The sequence below is a fragment of the Colius striatus genome, chromosome 11 (assembly GCF_028858725.1).
Source record: "Colius striatus isolate bColStr4 chromosome 11, bColStr4.1.hap1, whole genome shotgun sequence".
NCBI lineage: Eukaryota > Metazoa > Chordata > Aves > Coliiformes > Coliidae > Colius > Colius striatus.
The window spans coordinates 24159957-24176662 of NC_084769.1; the positions used below are offsets into that span (position 1 = coordinate 24159957).

The 16706-nt window shown below is 43.9% G+C and overlaps 1 protein-coding gene across 1 annotated transcript in view; it reads right to left on the reverse strand.

Annotated features, from left to right (window-relative positions):
* Nucleotides 1-298: 298 nt before the first annotated feature.
* The window catches only part of WIPF1 (WAS/WASL interacting protein family member 1), a 59669-nt gene continuing 43261 nt past the window's right edge, over nucleotides 299-16706 (reverse strand). The window contains 6 exon segments of the mRNA XM_062004869.1: nucleotides 299-7498; nucleotides 8750-8863; nucleotides 10532-10744; nucleotides 13448-13505; nucleotides 13507-14213; nucleotides 15548-15706. Coding sequence (XP_061860853.1) covers nucleotides 7443-7498; nucleotides 8750-8863; nucleotides 10532-10744; nucleotides 13448-13505; nucleotides 13507-14213; nucleotides 15548-15706 — 1307 coding nt within the window. The 3' untranslated portion in view covers nucleotides 299-7442.

Here is a 16706-nt window from a genome sequence, read left to right on the forward strand (position 1 = left end):
ATTATCTATGAAAAAACCAAATTAATAATTGAAAAAATCAACTACAAAAGGAATCCATCATGCAGTCTTTCCCCGAGAGTTTTGACTATTGAGACGGAAAGTTTAACACAACTGAGATAGTGTCTTTTCTATTAAGCTGCCACCGTACAGCCTTTGGGGGCTGTACGTTACACCACAAGCAGTTTTGCCCCTGTTTGAGAAGTGCTGGCAGGGCTGCTTACGTGAGCCTGCTACACAAGAAGAGCACACTTATATTGCTAGGATAACAAAGCTTTTATTGGGAGATCTCCTAGGCACAAGAAAGGCTATGGAGGGAGTTGTCAGATGAGCATTGAGACTTACGACAGCATTAATCAGTTCTTAGAGGAATGCTTTCAGGAGTTACAGAAAAGACAAGTTATTGTTCATGGAGTCAAAGGCATCATCCTACAATGTGGAACAAACATTCTGCTCAGAGGTGTCTTTATAGGATCTGTACATTAGTCAGTGGATGTAATCCGTGTGTTCAGAGGCTTTTACTAGCTCACATTAGAAACTACTTATATTGCTTTTTATTCATAGTGCTACTGCAATAGCTACAGCATGGAGACCAAGTGCCATCCTGTTTTCTTTTATGCTTCACCAAAGTTTCTGCTTAGCAGTCTGTATTTGTGTAAACACATGTAGATGAAGCAGCACTGACACCCCAAAAGTGTAACAACCAGTAGGGTACAGAAAAGGTTATGGAGGCTCTCCTGTGCCCTGCCAAATTAATTTAACTCCTGGAAGCAGAGCCCAGCCACAGCTCTGAGGAGAGAAGTTAATGTGCATGGGGAGCAGCATTTTTGCTTATGAAAAAAAGAGATTTTATTTCACAGTGGGCATGCCACCGTATGCACCAGACCTCCAAGATTGGAAGAGTAAGTATGAATTTTTTAGGAGGGTGTCAGAGAACCCTCTTCAACAAGTGGAGAGGATGAGCTCTTTTAAAAATGTAAGCCACACAGTTTTATATAAAATAAAATGTATAGGACCTCTAAGAGTGCAACAGAAAATGAAACATGGAATCAAACTTATGTTACATATTCGTGTAATTCTCAGAGAAGCAAATAGCATAGCAGAAACAGCTAGTAGGAATGTTCATTATACTTGCTGTTAGCCAGAGAAAAACAAATCCTGAAGGCTCTTGATCTTATTTCATTAGTTAACTTAAATGATACATTAATTGTACAAAGATGTAGGGGCCAAATCAATAATTGCCCCAATTTACTCTTTGCAATGCGAAATGGAGTCAGAGTAGGCAAAAGGGCAGGAGGGAGCAGCCTGTGCATACAAGGCAGGAAGGTCATTGGAAATTGTTGAATCGTGATCAAACAAGTTGGGTATTTTTGTGTATGCTTCGTGCAACACGTGAGCCTTCCTGCAACTGCAGGGAGCAGTCAGAACTGTTTTACAGTGTAGTTTGTGGCTTTATTTTAAAGCAACAGGGTTTTTTTAGTTAAATGAAGGAAGGATTATGCTGCAGCTATGACTAGGTCACGGCATGCTCAGTTCAGTTCCCTCTTCTTGAAATCAAGTAAGTAATTTAATTTCTTGAAAATTAGAAAGAAACACAGTTCCTTTGATAAACCATGAGATAAGACACACCTACTAGTTGATCATTAGATTCATGCCTCCAAGTTCTCGTTCACAGTTACTGCCACTAAGATCTGCAAACAAAGGTTACAGCCTGCTGAGCCAGCTCCTCTGCAGCTCACAAACTCCTAGCATTTGTCTTCTGCCATGGCTCTTCTAATTCCACAGCCTGGGCATTGGGACCAGATTCTAGGCTACCTCTCAGCCTCAACTGTCTGTAGCCTTTTAGAAAGTCAAGGTCCCTGTCCCAGTCAGTCTGTAAAAGTATCAACAACAAGCAGTTGCCATAAATGTCAAAGGATTCACCATAGAATCATAGAATAGTAGGGGTTGGAAGGGACCTTTAGAGATCATCTAGTCCAACCCCCCTGCAGAATCTGTAAGAGTAAACCTGCTGCTTAAGTCTTTGCAAGATAGATGAGCATAGGGCTTTCAGTATGGGGTTTTAAAGTGACCTTTCTAATTTCTAAGGAGAAGCTTGAAGTGAAGTCTGAATTTAAGCCTCCTTTGGACCTCAAAGGGCCTTTCTGTGATGCACCTGGTCCAAATTATCTGAAAAGGTTAACATCCAAGAACAAGTATAGGGCTCCAAAGTCAAAAAGGAGGTTTTCATTTGTTTGATGTTCTCCATCAGCCTTCTGCCTAGTGAGCGGAGATAAGAGGAACCAAAATCTGTGCTGAACTGATTTTCCACGTCATCTCCCCATGGCAAGGGCCCAACTCGCCTTAGCCAGAGCCAATGTCCATAGCTCACACAATGCCATCTATACACACAGTATCATAGACCACAGATTTACAATCATTCTTTATCCTAAAGTCAACTCATTATTTCTCCTTATCTGCAGGTATCTAGTCTTCACTGTATGGAGGCCCAAAGTCCTCTCAGCATTACTGCTGTGCTGCTGCGCAATGGTAGGCAGGAGGTGGGGGGAACAACCCGCCCTGGCTCCTGCCACGTGACTATTATCAATGCACCATTCTGCACCACCAAGTAAATAAAAGTAAAATTTATTTGGCATAGGACAGAACAATAAGGAGAACAAAATCACATACAAAATAAATGTTAAGCAAAAAAGTATTCACAGAACTAGATTAATATTTTATAAAAACCTCAAACTTTAAGCATCTCATAAAAACACATTACTTTCTGCTCAGCTTAAGTTTTAAGTTACGTTTCCCTCTCTTTCATATTCTTGTGTGGTTTTGGAAGTCCAAATGTAGAGGTTTTCCTTTTCATGCATTAACTTACACTAAAGAGCATTTATCACAGACAAATCGCATTTGACAATGGCAATATACTGCAGGGTTACTCCCTTTTTTAAGACACGTGGTTTCCATTTATTTCTTTTAGTCTGTCTACTTACCTACCGCATACTCACTCACTGAGAACATGTACATGTGCCCTGCTTCTGCTGAGTAACTCCAACACTTGCCTTTTTGCCATCACTCCAGGTTTACATTTTAACTGAGTGGTCCAGGCACTTTCACCTTACAGGCTACAAGATCCCTGTGTTCTCCCAACGTATATGAAGAACTGTTCCATGAACTACCTACACTCAATGTGTTACCGGGCATCTTAGGTAGGAGATTCTCCCTATTTTCTGGTGAATACCATTTGAAAGATTAAAGTTCACACAATGTTTGTTATACAGAGTCACCATATCATCATAACAGGTTGCTGGCATCTGACTGTGAGACACTATTGCAAGTGTGAATCTTACCTACATGCACATTGTCTTTTGTATTCCAGTATTGATAGCAAACCTTTAGCTAACTGGGGTTTATTTTCTTAAGCAATCTTCTCCTTTCCAGCATCCTGTGGCTGAAAGGCTCTCTCTAGGTCTCTCAAGATTTGACATTCTGCTTGGAATCATTCCAGTTCAATCACTCCTTTGCTTCCATGGCAAAAAGTATCCTTTCTATTTCCATGCTTCTGCACAGAAGATTGTTGTTACATTGCGAAGCACAACAGCAGCTTAGTTCCCTCATCCTCTGCCCTGCTTGTAGAGACCTGCGTCTTCAAGTGACATGTAAACAGCTGTTGCTGCAAGGAGAAACTGCCAGTTTTTTAAATGACAATTTAAGGAACTTCTGTAATAGTTCAGTCTTGCAGAAAATAATATCTTTTAAATGATTATTTTAGTGTTGGGAAATGCTGGCTTCTAAACAAGAACTTTGCAACCTTTTTTAAGAAGTAGTCCATTTACAGAAGCACACACTTCCCGAATCACAAGCTGAGCTTCCTTTCACAACTCTGAACATTAATCTCTGTGACCTCTTCTCCGGATGGCTGGTGCAGAAAGTCATGAAAGATATGTGTGCTTTTCTTCCAAAAATACTGAGCAGAAATTTTTGTCACATGGTACAAAACTTATTCCCATTTAATTTACTGACTTGAATTAAAAAAACCAAACAAACATACATGTGTGGCCATTGTCATGCAATGCAAATCTTAGTGATGACATAAAAAGACAGTTTGAGGTGTGAAGGTTTATAATACAATGCCACTGAAACAAACCCAGTAAATCTCATAAGCAAGCAGTGAATCACATTTAGTTCTCTAATAACCTACGCAACCATGCTGAAGTCTGCCAGCTTGTAAGGATAGCAGCGTGAGACACAATATATGTTTTGGGAAAGAACTAAATTTTCAGAGCAATACCAACAAGTGACTGTGAGGCTAACCAGTGCTCATTTACACCTCACCGAAAGACTGATACAATGGCCTCTCCATATGCTTCAATCTGAAGTGAGCAGAGCGGGCTTGTTGCAACAGCAGGACTTGGCTCAAACACTCTATCATGCTACAGTCAACACTATTTACATTAGGACTTGGAAGAGCAATGCCTATTAATCTTTCTAGAGAGACACAGAAAAGTTGACTAAAAAAGTCATAAGGCACCATTGGATTCAAACTCTTTTGTATTCTTTTTTAACACTTCATAGTGAAATAAATACTTTAATACTGATCATATTGTAAATAGCTATTGATATATGAAGTAATTTATTGAACGATAAAATGCTGCATTGTTCTGGAATGTATCTAGAGACACATTATAGCAAAAGACATAAATAGTAAAGTTGGTTTTAGGTGAAAAAAAACACCTCTTCCTGCACTGTTAAGCTCTTTTACATATATGCCAAACATCCATTCTATGGAAACCTCTATAGAGGTTTCTATAGTACAGAGAAGAGCTAAAACTGGAGCAGCTCAGGTTCCTTGACTTGTTGACTGAGGGCCCTTTACACAGCACATATTAACGTGAGACTGAAGCTAGTTTGGCTAAGTCTTTGGTAGTGGTCCAGAATTTCTAGTCAGAAAAACTTGCTCAAAAGATCAAATATAAGATATTTTGAATTATGCAGATGCAGAGTTGGCAGAACAATGTGCAGTATTTTCATTGACTTAAAGCAAAACAGTCATGCTGAAAGCAGGTAAGTTACAAAAAAGGTACACTTTTTGGAGGGTTTTATTTTTTAGCTGCATAGCTATTTGGATATTAATAAGGATTTGGCAGGTCAAGGTACTGAAAATATTGTATTCTTAAATTCAAAATGTTGTTCCTTAGAAAGTTTTAAGTGCTTCAGTTTAAAAAACATGAATACAATAACTTATCCTTTAAATTATTATCCTAAAAATCTTATTTGGACTGCTATTCATATAATATTATCCCAAAAAGACGGGCATATTTTTTAAGTGACATCTATAAAATACATATATAAATTCAGTATTGTGCTACGTTTGATCCCAAGGTGCACCTGTCACGTGGAGGTTCCACTGATATCTGTTTAAGAAACTCTTAGAGTCATGATCCTGCAAATAGATGTAGATACATTCCTGCGCCTGCGCATTTAATTGCAGGTTCAAGACCATGAACAGTAACTTAAACCAGGTCATTAGGTATAAAAATGTAAAAAACCCCAGGTATATAATCAAATGCTATCACAGCTGACAAGATTTTGTAAACAAACACTGAGAAGGCCAAATTTAATTTGATCCGGCCAAATCCAACTCTGCCTCACCCCTCCGAGTGCCCAGGCTGTCGGGCCAAAGGGGAATCTGCCCCTCCATGCCCACCGACAGGGCAAAACGCCCTGGTGAGGGGGGTCAAGGCTCTCCTCAACTAAATTCCCTACAGCTTCCAGGACTACCCTCATTCTAGCCACAGAGCGTACTTAGGAGCATGGCTCTCATGCTACAGAAACATTTCCTTAACCTATCTGACTAGGTTTTCTTTTCCTTTTTATCTTTTTTGGCGAAGCATGGCAGCTGCACCAGGCTTGGTGGGGATCCCAAGGAGTACACTGAATAAACAGAAACTGTCAAGGAGGCAGAGGAGAAATTCTTCAGAGCTAACCTTCTGAAGTCCAATTAACAAAGAGCTATATTTCAGCAGTATTTCTTTCAAATCCAGAACTGCAGCCTTCCTCTAATTTCCAAAGGCATTTTATAACCAGTTTGATCAATTTGTAAAATGTGCTCATATAATGAACTCTTTTCTCACATACAAAATTCAAAAGCCATTAAACACATTAACCAATTGTCACAACGTCAGAATACTTCACCCTCTCTTCTATTAATGTAGGCCTGGCATCTCTCTGTGGAGACTCCTTTCAGTAAAGTTTGAAAGGACAGGCTTTGCGGTAAACTCAAGTGGCCAAATCTTACTGTTTCACTTCAACCTGTGCAGAAAGTAAATTTTGAAGCCGATGCTCCCACCTGAATGCACAAACCCCCAACCTTCTTCTCTATATCAAAGGGCTTTCATACACATATTTTTGACCTCAGCAGCTCTACCGTAACACAAGTCAAATACAATCTCTGAGACTCATGACCTAAGCACCAGGAAGCTTTTTAAGTCAAACCCTGTAATTTAGTTGTACCAAAAAAACAATCGGAAAGTGGTCTGTAGGACACAGGTTTTAACAATGTATTATAGAAGGAGCCTATGACTACAATAATTGCTGCATTTGCACCAAGACTACTTTTTGAGCACTTTTCACATGCAGTCTCTGGTAGAGGGCATTACAAGAAGCCAGGACACAGATGACTGAGGGTTGGTCCACATCAGAGTAGGAAAGAATGAGGTGACTGAAAGCATAACACTATTAAGAAGCAAGGACACGTGAGTTAAAAAAAAAAAGATATTTTTATGCTGCTGAATTCTTCATTGTGCTTTTCTTTGGAAGATTCTCCACAGATGAAAACAAGGCCAGACACACTCCATCCTTCGGGCAGGATGAGCTCTCTATTGTTTCAAATAAGATTTGCTTGGCTAAGCGAAGTGAAAAGGTTTAGGATGAACTCTTGGTCACCATGTAGCAGGTCTATGGCTTGCAGAAGCAGGTGGGCCAAGTTAGGCACGTAAAGAAGGATCCAGGGGACTCTTGGCTACGTGGTCTTCCCCAGCAACTTTTTTTTTTTAAAACAGAAAATAGATTGTACTTTATCATTCAAATAGTACAGCCACTGTACCCAAAATGAATAAAACAGCTTCGTTCCAGCTCTCATTAAATTCAAAGCCAGACCTCCTGTGGAGCTCTCAAGGGGACAGGGTTGGACACAGTAAGGATGATGCACGTATGCTGTGTATGGTCCACAAAACGCCTTTCATGACAGCCCGCAGTATATGCAAATAAAATTTATAGCTTTGAGCAATTATAATTCATAAGCTGCATCTATTACTTCTGTAATAGAGATTGTTCCATCTGACAAGCCAAAAATGAAAATAAAGCAAACCAGACAACTTTCCAATGATGTGGACAGGAGAGCTGACTCGAAGGAAACTTGAAAATGGAGGTTGCCCAAAGACAAGCCAGAACCCATTTCACCTTGGTATAGGTGGAAGCGGGGGGGCACCTCTCTCTTTTCGGCCAGAGCCACCTAAAAGAGAAAGAAAAGATTTTGTGTTACTCCTCCTGGTTTCTTTTAAAGTGGGAGTTTACATCCAAGCACTAACTCAGAAACCAGTGAAGATCTACTCATTTCCTTGCCGAGCCACTTTACTAAAAAATCTTTGCAGAATTTCTGGTTAGTTTATTAAACATCAGACCTTCAAACAGCATAAATTGAAGTTTTTAACTAATCCCCAAATGTCTGGAAAACATACGTATTCTAAGTCCTCTATCCCCTTCTCAAAACAGCTCAGTAGCTCCTGTCAGCCTTTACTATTGCATACAAATGCATACCTTCTCTGTGCTATGTCCAACACACGCAAATTCCAATGAAATCGGCAAGCTCTAAATACAGGTACATTGCAAATCTCCTTATGTTTCTCCCTATATGAAGACTTTCATTGTCAACTCATGAAAGGAAGCATAAAAGACCTTGCCTTTCTTTGTGGAGAAACATGAATGGGATGAAAACTAATAAAGGGAAGGGTCAGAGTCTAACAGGGATTTCTGCTTCCAACAAAAACCTCGTCATTTGGAAACAGGGGAGAAACATTCTGAGTGTACAAATCATTACAGGATAACTATGAACTATCGATGTCACTAGTTGTGAAAGAAGTAAATTGACCCTTGGGCGTGTGAGGCAAAATACCACTAACGAAGGAAACATTCAAGCTGATGTAAAAGATATGGCAACACTGTTTGGAAAATTGAAAATCAAACTGAAACGAGTACAGAAGCAACTCTGATGATGAGAGAACAGAGCTTGGAAGAAGAGTGTAGTACATCCTGATTTAATCAGCTCAGCAAAACAAAAGCTGAGAGGAGGCTATGACTGTTGTCTTTAAAAATATTAGGGATCTAACACACCAAGGATGTGTTAACTGAACTCAAGGATGATGTTGGCACAAGAATAAGTGAGCTGTGCATGAATTTCGATGGGAAATGAGGAGGAAGTCCTAGGGGATTTTATGGTTGTGGCTGCTGTCAAAAGGGCTGACTATAATGGCAGAGGTGGTCTCTTACATGTTCCAACTTAAAAAACAAACAACTTCCCCGAAATACAAATTTAAGAGGGCTTGTGCCTGTGAACCTGCATTTAGCTTTCTCTCTGTAGTAGGGAAAGGTGACCAGGCTGTCAGTCTAAGAAGTTTTGAAACCTCAGCGTCCAGTCTCTTCCCCATCCACATTGTTTTTGGGATGATGCACTGGAATTCCAACAGCAGAAGTGGAACAAACTTACCTCTACTTTCGTTTCTTGCTAGTTTGCTGGGATAACTTCTGTTCATGGGTACATATGGCTCTGGAGGTGGCAAATCAGATATAGGATGAAAAGAAAATCTGCTTTCCCATTCATCTGAAAAAAGACCCCATGCAATTTACTCGTTAGTTTTGTGATACAGCTTCAGTAAAGTGACTTTAACATCATGTAAAACATGTATAAACATACATGTTTTACACTGCAAAATGCTTACATAGTTAAGTAATGAACCAGCATCCTATCGAGAAGTCAGGGAAGAAGATGCTTTAGGTTAGTTTGAAAATTCTTATTAAATTTAATTGATCACTAAGCCAATGTAACACAAAATCACAGATCAGGAAAATGGCCATAATGCCACTAAGTGCTACATTCCTTTCCACGTGTAATAGATCTGCTTTTTTAACACACACAAGCATATACCAGAAACATATAGTGTCTCCTGCTTCAGAGCAGTATTTTGTTCCTGGGTATAGAATTTTCTGATATTCATACTTTGTTGACATCCAGAGCTCACAAGCACCATGAAAAGCACAATGGCCTATAAGTGGCGTTTTTCTCTTTCTTAATTTTTATACAGAAGAAAGAAAATTTGGGGCCATTATGATAAAATTCATGTCAGAGAAACCTGTACATAACTAGTGTCACAAAAGGAAAAGTACATCAGTTGAAACTCTCTCTCTCTTGAGACCACAGGGGCTCTTTCGACATACTTACTGAGTCTGAGAAAGCACGCACTTACTTACATACTTACTTACTGAGAAAGCAAGCCGATAGGAAACATTTACGGAGCTCTGCTCTGCACTTGAATTTGGAGGCCCAAGGAAGAAAGTGTGGTCTATCTTAAACTTTGCCATTTCTTCACTTGGTTGCTTCAGGGCTTTGCAATCATAATTTTCTTGCAATATTATTATATTTTATTGCATAATGTACTGAACAGCTGAGTAAGTTTCACCCAGCAGTTGTATGTGTGGTTATTTGCTGGGATCCAGTTCTTCTATTCACTCCCAATGGCTGCAATTACAAACTAGCTTGTAAAGCAGCTGCAGGTCCTGAACCCTGCAAATGACTTGTGTAGGAAAAAATGTGTCTGTGACCCACCTGCCTTATCTGATGTGTGAAGATGCTTCAAAAGCACACAGAGTTTTATTTTCTGCTTGCTTTTTCTAACTTTATAAAAGTTTGAAATATCAATTTTGGCCCCCTGGAATTAGCTGAAAGATTTTTATCTGTCCTTTGCAGATAGAAAACAATTAAAAACAAAAGCACGATGAATCTTCAAAACACAGCAATCTTGGATGTCACGTTTTCGATAAACACTAGCAAAAAGAGAGATACTTGACATTTTCAGCAGTCTTCTTACAATCTCTTCCCTCATCTGCTTTTCAGCTTTTGAGTCATCATCTGACTTGTTCTGACGTCCAAAGAATCTTAGCGTAGCTACGGTGTGACTTTGCAGTAGAGTCAGAACAATCCCTTCAGGCTTTATTTCTGTATTGTAGCAAACCAAAGCATGGCAAATACACTTCTTTTTTTTCAGGCTATTTTCCAATAGGTTATTGTGGAGACTGCGTTGCTGACTTTTGCCCTATGTATGGCATATTTACTCCTTTCTTACTTAGCAGGGTTAATTGAAACCCAAATGACACCTCTGTTGGTCAGAAATCAAAGTTCTGCAGCCTCTCTCCCAAACCTTTTCATAAAATCACAAGACTAAAAGCCGCTATGGGTGTCTGTCAGAGGCAAACAACAGAGAGGAGGGCTCACCGTCGCCTGGATCCTGGAAGCCGTTCCTGAGAGCTGCTGCGGGAGGCGGCGGCGGTGGCGGCGCTGCCGAGCCCGGCCGGTCGGGGGGCAGCGGCGGCCGCGCACCGCCCCTCTGACTGTCCAGCCCTGCCCGGGACGGCAGCTGCGGAGTGGCAGGTAAAGCCCTCAAAGTGCTTCCATTCCTGCTTATGGGAGGAGGTGGTGGGAGGGGGCCTGCAGCAAGATACGACAAGCACACAAAAGCTGTTTTCACCAGCGTTTTTTCTGTCAGTGGTAAGCTGCTGCCTATGTTCCACAGCCCCCCAACAACAAACTGGAGGGTGAGCTGGCTTAGGACCCTCAGCCCTGAGGGTAAATCGCCCTCAGTACCTGCTTCTCAGCTCTCTAGGGAGTCGGTGTTGATTTGACCAGTAGAGATCAGGGAGGCTGGGGATACCTAAGGATAAATTACACCGCAGCGCCCATGTTCCCATTTCCCTCAGCTACAGAAGGCTCTATAGAGGTGCTGGTCCTTGGAGTCAGTTTTAAACCACTCTAAACTACACTGACCACAAGGAATAGAAGTTACAGCTAGAATTCAGGGTACTGTGGAGGTACAAACCATAGCCCATTTCCTTTCCATGTACTATGGACAGAAGATGTGTAGCACAAGAGCTCTGTTCCCCTGGAAGGCTCTTTGTCCATAGGGGTGGTCCCTCCAAGTGTGACAGCCAGGGTCTGGTGTGGCACCCAGGGCAATTCAGCCCAGGAGCAGCAGCATACAGCAGCACAACATCAGCTCACTCCTTTGTAAACACAGGTGTTACATGCCAGGTTTTCTGTAGCTGGAGCATATCCACCTCCCACCAAACTGGAAACAGACCTCACACGTAGACTGGCATTCCCAGTGTCTGTATATCTGAGTAACTGGCGTCATGACACAGTAGGTCAAATACGAAGGCACAGCCCATGTAACACTGGACCCGGGGCTGCCCCAAGGGCAAGGGAAGGGCGCTTCTCTAAGAGGAGATGGTAAATAAGGCAAGAAAGCTGCTGCTGGCTGGGAGAGATGTATCTGTGGTTAGGACACAAGAAGACGAAGCAGAGGGTGTGGAGGGCTATATGTGTTCAAAGGTCTTGCGACCTCTGTTTGGCACAGTCGGGCAACTGACAATTATGTTCATTTTTATGAAATGCTTCCTTGTCCTGATGAAATCTAGCTACAGAAGTGCATTCTGAAAAAGAGAGCAACAGATATTGTGTCTCCAGCAACATACTTCAAGAAAGATATTTTGTCATATTTTTCCTTTTTTTCTTTCCCCTCTTTTTTTACAAATTACTGACGTTTGCCTTCAGGGAATGGTTTCTAAGAATGAGAAGCATTTAGCAAGCTTCAGAGCAGTTTTGCTTGTTCTCTCTAAATCCCATCATCTATTTTAAACCATGACAGGAGTCTTTATGTTTGTAATTTATTGCTACAACTTCCCTCTACTTAAGCCAGCTGAAAGGTAGTGCACATTTGCTAAAATCACCTGCCTCAAAAAAGAACCGAGGCCATCACAGAAGCAGCTCTTGGAAGTGTCTGGTAGATGCTCTCTGGTACTCTGATCTATGTTCCCAGTCAAATGTGATTAGATTTCTCTGGTTTACTTATTGCTGGCTACGCTGGCATTGTGCCATCCTTTGGACTGGCAATCAGCTTCACAAAGTACTGTTTCAGGGGCAGTATTTTCTGTACCTGCATGTCTGCTGCAAGTGCTGTGCCATTGGAGATACAGATTGGTTCAAGGAGATGGAAAGCAACATGGATGGCTGTCACCTATGGGACATTCATCTCTTACTACGCAGGACTGGGCAGGTCTGAGATGATTCCAGATTTTTATTCCAAAGGATGAATGGCAACTCTTATGGAGCTTCTCGCTCTTGCCTTCTGTGCAATGCTTCCCCCTTCCTGTTGTTATAAGGCCAGGCTGTTTGTGCCTAAATGCTTTCATCTCCAAAGGGAGAACCATCGGGTATTAAGAGAGCTTAAGTTATGGTGTGCAATCCTTTAAAGTTATGAACAATAATAGTTGTCACAGAGGACAAAGTATATTACGTAATAACTCAAAGACATTTCTACTTTTAGCCTCATTTGAAAGCTATGTACAGTAAGTAGCAGCAGTTAGTCACACTGTAACAACTGCCATTATATTTAACTGTTGGCTGGGTCTTTCATTAAAATAATTTGGCTGTAAGTGTTCATGTCTCCCAACACGTAGAAGGTTGTGCTCTGCAAATCTCCATTCACGAGAAGGCCACCATTACACCTCAGGCTGGTTGACTCAGGAAGGCAAATGCTGTTGCCTATCAGCAGCCAGATAAAGCAGGTTCTTTGCATCAAAGAACATAATGGGAAAGCCCCCTGCTTGCAACCCTTTTTAATTACCGGATTTATAACAAAAGTTGCTGAAAGCTGCAAAAGTACAAGTGAGTAGACTTTCCTTCAACCACTGTGTTGCCCATAAACCCTCATTTCCACCTGCAGAACACCTGTGCCTACCAGCTCAGTACCGTCAGTGAATGGTAGGTGGGTGCAGGACAGGGACTGGCAGGAGACAGCATGACTCATGTGCTGGGGACAGTGTGCCCCATGTGTGGAGGACTGTATGTGCATGGAATGGTGTGCCCCATGCGCAGAACACATGGTAAAAAGCACCGCCCCGCCCCATGCTGCTGCTTCCTTCTGGGGCACAGTGGATGAGGTGCCCACCAGGCTGTGGCAGCAGCAGAGAGCTGAAGCTGTTGGGTTACACCCCGAGGCGCACGCAGCCAATGCAATCTGAAAACTTCCTCCTTCCATAAAAGATAGTCACTTAATCCCCGCTCACCCACCTGTTCATTGCCCACCAAGCTCATGCCCCTCAGCCCCGCTCCCCTCGCACCACGGCTGCCTACCTGATCGGCTGGGGGGGTCCCTGATGGGCGGCGGAGGCCTCTCGCTGGGCGGGGGGGGGTAGCGGCCCGGAGCGGCCACCACCGGGTGCCGAAGAGGACCCCAGCGAGATGTTCCTCTGGGGTAGCCGCGGCATCTCGTCGCCGCCGGCACCGGGGCTGGGTGGAACCGGAGGTGGCCCGGGCCTGCTGGGGGGCGGCGGCGGGGGCGCCGGGGCGCCGAGGGCGGGCCGGGGGGCTGAGGGCACGGGCGGCTTGCTGTTCTGCGGCGGCGGCGGCGGCAGGGCCACATCCCGGGTGGCGGGCGGCCGGTGCCCGGCGGGGGGTGGCGGGGGCGGCGGCTTGTCCTCTGCCGACCGGCCCGGGGTGGGAGGCAGCGGCGGACGGCCGGAGAAGGGAGCCGCTGCGCTGGGACCAGGCTGCCGGAGAGACCCGGCCGACCCCGTGCTCCGGCTGCCCAGGAATGGCGCGGGCGAGGGCCCCAAGCTGGGCTGCCGGCTCACGCCCAGCACCGGCGGTGAGCCCCGGTTGTACAGACTGGAGGTGATGGGCCGGGGGGTGCTAGGCACTGGCGGCGGCACGGCATCGGGCTTGGAGCCGACGTCGGGCCTCGGCGGCGGCAGGCGGCTCCTCTGCGGCTCGGGAGCAGCGGTCCGCGGCCCCGAGGGCGGCCCCGGGAAGCGCGGTGGGCCGCTGGGTGCGCAGAAGGGCTTGGCGGCGGTGGAGCGGGCTCCGGGTGGCAGGGAGGGCAGGCGGCCGCCCCCAGCATCTGCGGACACAGGACAGAACCATTGCATTGTTTTGGTTGGAAAACACCTTTAAGATCATCAAGTCCAACCACTAACACAGCACTGCCAAGCCCACCACTAAACCACGTCCCCCAACATCTCATCTACTGCAGGAGTCGTCTGAGTTGGACGTGGGCTTCACTCAAGGGGTTCCAAATGGGCTGCATTCCAAGGCACTGCAGGCACTAAAGGGAGGGGGAGTCAGACCTGGCACGGGGCATACAAGCTTTGGGGTCTGGGCACCCAGGAATGGGCAGCAGTGATTCTGACTGAACTGGCGATGTGCCCCAGAGCGGCAGCTGATGCCCTGATGACAACTTGGGAGAGACCGAAGTGGCTGTGAAGTAACATAATTGATGCAGCTGCCAGACAGGAAGAAAAAACGTGGGGAGGGAAGAAATGGTGAAGAGCAAGTATGTGGTACCATCCACCCAAAAGGAAAGCAATCTTACCTTTTATATGATACTTAACAGTCCAACAAAAGGCTCTTTTCAGCCTTTTCTAGTAGCTGTTATCTAAGAATGTACTTGTGCATGTCAGGAAGAAGGCAGACAGTCTTTCAGTGAAGTAGTACTGTTCTGCAATGTCAGGAACTTTTGTATTTATACAAGTTCCCAAAATAGACTGTGACACGACAGAAAATACCAGCTCCAGGAGACTGTTTTGTGCATACATACTGAAAAAACTACGTTAGTCCATAAAATATGTAGTGTTCGTAACACCTTACAATGGCCCAGTCCTCCTCCAAAGAGCGTGAAGTCCTACATCCTTAACCTTGCAGAATTCACTGGCCCCAAATCTCCGTTCGATCTCCTCTGTTTCAAGGAGCACAAGGCTTCAGGCAGCTGTTTTGCCAGACAGAAGAATACAGTGCATGCCCCAGACAAATCTCCAGCTGCAGTCTGCGTACCAGCCAGATGGGATGCCTCAAGTGCTCCCTAAGTGGTAAATCACAGTTCTGTGGAGCTGATACTGATGTACTCTCCATTTGGAAAGTAGATTCCTTTTCCTGGTGAACAAGAGAGAATTAACCTGGAATCCCCTTATGCTCTTCTCTGGTCCTGCACACCCACAGGACCCTGTCTGCCTCACTGGGCTTTGCAGATACCAATTCAACATTTCTGAGATCTTTAGTTTTTATCAATAACTAGGAAGATGGGTGGAAAGAGGACTAATGAGATTCAAGCTGAAAATTGAGAGTAAGTTATCTGAAGACTTTTTTTTTCAATCCCAGCAGGTTATTTATTGCAGTGCTATGAAGGTGTTAAGCAATGTTACATACTTTTTCACATTAGAACTGCAAAGTGTTTCTTACCAGCATCTCGACTCGCAGCAGATCTGAGCTTTGGCATTCCTGCTTGGAAAAGGCCTCCAAGGCCAGGTGGGCCACCACCACCACCAAAACCACCACCACTGCCGCCACCACCTCCTCCAAAGCCACCACCGCCACCACCTCCACCAGGTCCTTTTGGTTCTGTTGGGAAAAAAATTTCCCACGTTAGGCAAAATAGTGAGACCAATGTTGCAAAGTCATTAGAGCAATGTCTGTAGCTGGGGAATAATGGACAAGCTTTCAAAACACACAATTCCTTGTTGAGCTTGGGTCATCATAGCTACCATCACCACCACTATTGCACCATGGAAGAAGTGGTGCAATAAACACAGACGCTGTGTCCTATTAAGCCATCACTTTCCTTTAGTATGTTCCAGACTGGAAAGCAGAGAAAGAATCAGTATGGAGAGTTTAGAATTCAGCATGGATGAGACCGCTGAAAATATCACATTGTCTTTGTTAGCAACTGTGTAGCTGCTTCCCATTTCTTCATATCTCTGCTCTCTTACCCTTCCCCTCCACTTCTCCACAAGCAAACTAAGAGGTGTCCTTTCTCTTGGAAGTGTCTTGGTGATCACTTTTGGGAATGCACAGAACTCTCACTGTTGATGATGTTGCAAAATACCTATTTATTTAAACAAAGCCTAAGGGGGAAAGATTTCATTTCTGACTACTTTCCTCTTGGTCTAAGAGCAGTGACAGGATCATTAGCTTCTAAATTTCCAATAGGCAGGAATTATTTCATCAGCTTCCCACTTCCTCTCTCATTTCTCTCCAATGTCAATATTTTTATGCTGTGACAACACATGTTAAAAGTAGAGTGAGTGTTTCCACAACTACAAGTACAGGCAAGAGCCCTATCCAGAGCATCACTGCAAAATGAGCAGGCCCACAGGCTGGGATGTCTCTGGAGATCCAGAGGACAAGCTACATGGCTGAGGATCAATTGCTTGGCATCTCGATTTCCACAACTCTGGGTGGGTAAAAATTTCACCGTCAAAGTAATTAAAACCTGAGGATGAAAAGCACTTCTAATAATGCCACCCAGAAAAAAGGAGGAAGATCATATTAATGGGGGAATGTTTCACATCATCATTCCCTTAAGCACGTTAGCTCAGTTCAACTCTGACTCACATAGGGT